At 36.6% G+C, this 4,051-nt stretch overlaps 1 protein-coding gene across 1 annotated transcript in view; it reads right to left on the bottom strand.

Annotated features, from left to right (window-relative positions):
- Nucleotides 1-2,469: 2,469 nt before the first annotated feature.
- Nucleotides 2,470-4,051, bottom strand: part of LOC107556736 (rho GTPase-activating protein 40) — a 16,772-nt gene continuing 15,190 nt past the window's right edge. The window contains exons 13-15 of the mRNA XM_016239926.1: nucleotides 3,809-3,954; nucleotides 3,463-3,518; nucleotides 2,470-3,040 (exon numbers count right to left, since the gene is read on the bottom strand). Coding sequence (XP_016095412.1) covers nucleotides 2,937-3,040; nucleotides 3,463-3,518; nucleotides 3,809-3,954 — 306 coding nt within the window. The 3' untranslated portion in view covers nucleotides 2,470-2,936. The remainder of the gene's footprint in view (nucleotides 3,041-3,462; nucleotides 3,519-3,808; nucleotides 3,955-4,051) is intronic.

The following is a 4,051-nucleotide window of genomic DNA, read 5'->3' as shown; positions in this document are numbered from 1 at the left end:
CTCACACACACACACACACACTCACACACACACACACACACACACACACTGACAGACACACTCACTCACTCACACACACACACACACTTACATGCACGCACACACACACACACATGAATGATCCATGACATGTTGCTAAGCAACGCGGGGTCTGGTTTGTGCTGATAAGTGTCGGTGTTTGACTCTCGCATGCGTCTGTGGTGAAGCACAGGAGGAGCTGCAGGACGTCTTTCTGATGTTATGATGTCTGTCTCACAGCTGTCTCTCTCTCTCTGTCTCACTCTGTCTTCAGTGATCCTACAACCACACAGACACGCGCATCTTTCAATCCAGAGTCTCCCCCAAAAAACTGCATTTGAGCTTTTTCAAGCAGTAGTTTGAGCACACGACCCGTGTTCTCTCTGTCTGTCTGCTCGTGTGAGTCGTGTGTGATCAGCGTGATTTGGCAGCACACAAAGGGAAGGTCATTTCAAATGGAGCACGTGCAGGAAAATGATAGCAGAAGTGGAGAAGTGGCCCTCAAACGGCGGCTCACGTGACGGGGTCAGTCTGAGCTCCAAAGACTCTGATTGCTAATCACCCGCAATTACACTTATTCACATAATGACACGAGAATCAAAGGCCAGAAATAGTCGTCTGGCTTCATCCATTCATATCTCGCTGCCTGCCGTCACTCGTCCCTCCTCCATCCATTCTGCAGCCCATTACACACACACACACACACTCAGTGTTTCACTGCCGACATCTCTGAATTATGACAGGAGTTTTGTGTTTTTAATTCTCTCTCACTGCAGACGGTCATGTGATCTGCTCAGGTTCCTCTTTATCATCATGTCTTATCAAGAACCGTGATGTAAATAGGTTCTTGATAATAATAATAAAATGATGCATAAAAACTTCTACACATTAAAATTCTATTATTTAAAATAATAATACAATTGTGCATAAGTTTAAACATTATAATTCTAATATTTAATATAAAATTGTATGCATAATTGTATTTAAACACATTCTAACTCTAGAATTCTGAATTCTAAAAAAGTTATCATCAAAAAAATTAATTAATTAATTAATCCATAAATTCCATTTGAATCTAACAATATTAGTAAAAAAATAATAATATTTATTATAAAATATTTAAATATTTAAAATAATGCAATTATGCATTAAGGGTGTTAATACATTCTAACTGTAGAATTCAAAATTCTAAAAAAAAAATCCTCATCAAACATATTATAATGTTAAAATGAGTAAATCCAATTCTATTTGTATCTAATTTTATTAACGTCAAAAATAAAACATATAAAATAATAAAAATATTTAAATATTTAAAATAATACAATTAATATAAAGTTAAAAAATTGTAAATCCAGTATTTAAAATAATAATACAATTCAGCATAAAACGTTCAAACACATCTCTACAATTCTAAAAATAAGTCATCATCAAAACCTTATCAGAAATATTAGTAAATGCATAAATTCTATTTGCATCTAAAAATTTAACAAATATTTAATTTAATAAAACATTTAAATATATTTAAATAAATAGTAAATTTACAAAACACAGAAAAATTCTAGGCAACATTGCTTTATAGATAATCGTTAAAATATGACATTTATTTCGTATTTAAATATGATATGTAATATTCCAAATGATTAGAATAGATCTGAACACAGCTGAGCTGTTCAGAGACACATCTACTGTCATATCAGTCCATTCACTCTGAACATGCACGAAGAGCCGGTTTATCAGTAACGAACAGACAGAATAACACATAAATGCAGGTGAGAAATGCAGTAAAAGCAGCTGTAAATGATCAGAGCTCCAGATGCTAATTCAGTGATTTATCAAGACCAGCGAGACATACGGATCAATACAGGAATCACATCTGCGTGTCACTGATAGTACTGAGCTGCTGTTGTCATTTACAGCACACTGGACAGAGATAATGGACCTCAATCCACCATTCACACACACACACACACACACACACACACACACACACACACACACACACACACACACAATAACACATATACACGCATATTACTAATCAAACATTAAGTTTTGATATATTTACGGTAGGACATTTACAAAATATCTTCATGGAACATGATCTTTACTTAATATCCTAATGATTTTTGGCATAAAAGAGAAATGTATAATTGTGACCCATACAATGTATTGTTGGCTATTGCTACAAATATCCCCCAGCGACTCAACACTGCTTTTGTGCTGCAGGGTCACGTATAAACAAGACTTCTTATCTTGAGAAACCGATCAAAATAAAGCGAGTTCATGTTTAAAATAAGAAAAAAAATCTCCCAATGGAGTCACAAAGAAAACCTTTTTTTTCTCATTCCCCACTGGCAGATATTTGTTCTTGTTTTAAGCATAAACTCGCTTCATCTTCACTCGGAGACTTCTTATCTTCTGGCATCTCCAGTAAATGATCTCAATACTATCTGAATGTGTCTTAAACATTATTTTAGAGTCAAAGAAATGCAAACTCTATCAGAGAGACAAACAGATGTCAAAAAGCTTGGAAGTGCTTCAATATAGTACAATAACATATTTAAAAGTAGTACTGAAGGTAATAATTTGGATCAAACGGTGTAAAGCCGACAGAAGAGAGAGAGACTCGTGCTGGGGAACCGTCGTGTGTTTAATACTGCGAGGCACCAGATCTGTACAGCACAACACCTCAGACATTCACTCATCACATCTACAAACACAGCGGTGCTCTGGTGCTTAATAAATAATCCAACAATCTCCAGCGGCCCTTCAGCATCAAACCAGCACAACACAACATCAACAGAGTCCAAATACAATGCAGAAGTCCAGCTTCATGACATAAACGGAGCGGCCTCAGACGAATCTCAGTGTTCAGATACATTCACAGACACTCTGGTTCTCTCAGGGGTCAAAGGTCTCTACTGCCCCCTGCTGGACGATCTCAGTTTGATGATCCACTCACCGCCGGGGTTGTTGTTGTACAGGTCGAACAAATGAGTCTCTGGATCCAAACAATGTTCACCTGAGCCATACAATAATATATAATGTACATTATAATCTAAATATATATGGTATTGTTTTCTTTTTGATATTGTAAATGCTGTTCTATCTATCTGTGAACATCAAATGAAACAGAACCATGATTTTATATTTAACTAACAAAACCAAACCTAGAGGGTTAACATATATGATAATAATATAAATATTACAGTATTGTTTTCTTATTGAGAGTGTAAATGCTGTTCCATTTGGAAACCGTGTGGCGATCATACGAAACTAAAAAGGAATTTATTCAGAAGTCAGAAAGAGCTTTATTACTAGGTATGTTTACACACACAAGGTTTTAGTTTTTGTTAACTATAATAATCATGGTTTGTGTCTAGCGTCGTCTCATTCGTTGTATATTACATTTAAAAAAATTTATAAATAGAAAAAATACCTTACCGATATTCCCACCCACTTCATAGATGGCACAGTCCAGGTAGGTTGTTGAACCATTTCTGTGTGAGGGAAAAATAGAAAAAAAATGAAAGTAAAAAATTAAAATCCAAATAATTTTCTCTACAGGTGTTTTCTGTGTGTGTGTGAGTGTGTGTGTGTCAGTGTGTGTGAGTGTGTGTGTGTGCACGTGTGTGTGTGTGAGTGTGTGTGTGTGTGTATGTGAGAGAGTGTGTATGTGTGTGTCAGTGTGTGTGTGTGTGTCAGTGTGTGTGAGTGTGTGTGTGTGTGTGTCTGTGTGTGTGTGTGAGTGTGTGAGAGAGAGTGTACGTGTGTGTGTGTGTGTTCATACCGTTTCAGGAGTCCTCTGCTGTTGTCAGAGGTGTGTAGTTCTTTATAAAACTGTGACATCAGGTCTGAAGCGCGAGAATTAATAGTGAGACGAAACTCCATCGAGAAACTCACATCAGCCAGCTGGATCTTTACAGTACGACACTGCTGATCACACACACACACACATACACAGACACACACACACATAGACACACACACACACACACACACACACACACACACACACACACACACACACACA

Source organism: Sinocyclocheilus grahami, unplaced genomic scaffold (genome assembly GCF_001515645.1).
Source record: "Sinocyclocheilus grahami isolate Dianchi unplaced genomic scaffold, SAMN03320097.WGS_v1.1 scaffold577.1, whole genome shotgun sequence".
NCBI lineage: Eukaryota > Metazoa > Chordata > Actinopteri > Cypriniformes > Cyprinidae > Sinocyclocheilus > Sinocyclocheilus grahami.
The sequence above is the reverse complement of the archived record's forward strand: the minus strand, read 5'-3'. Positions and strand labels throughout refer to the sequence as shown.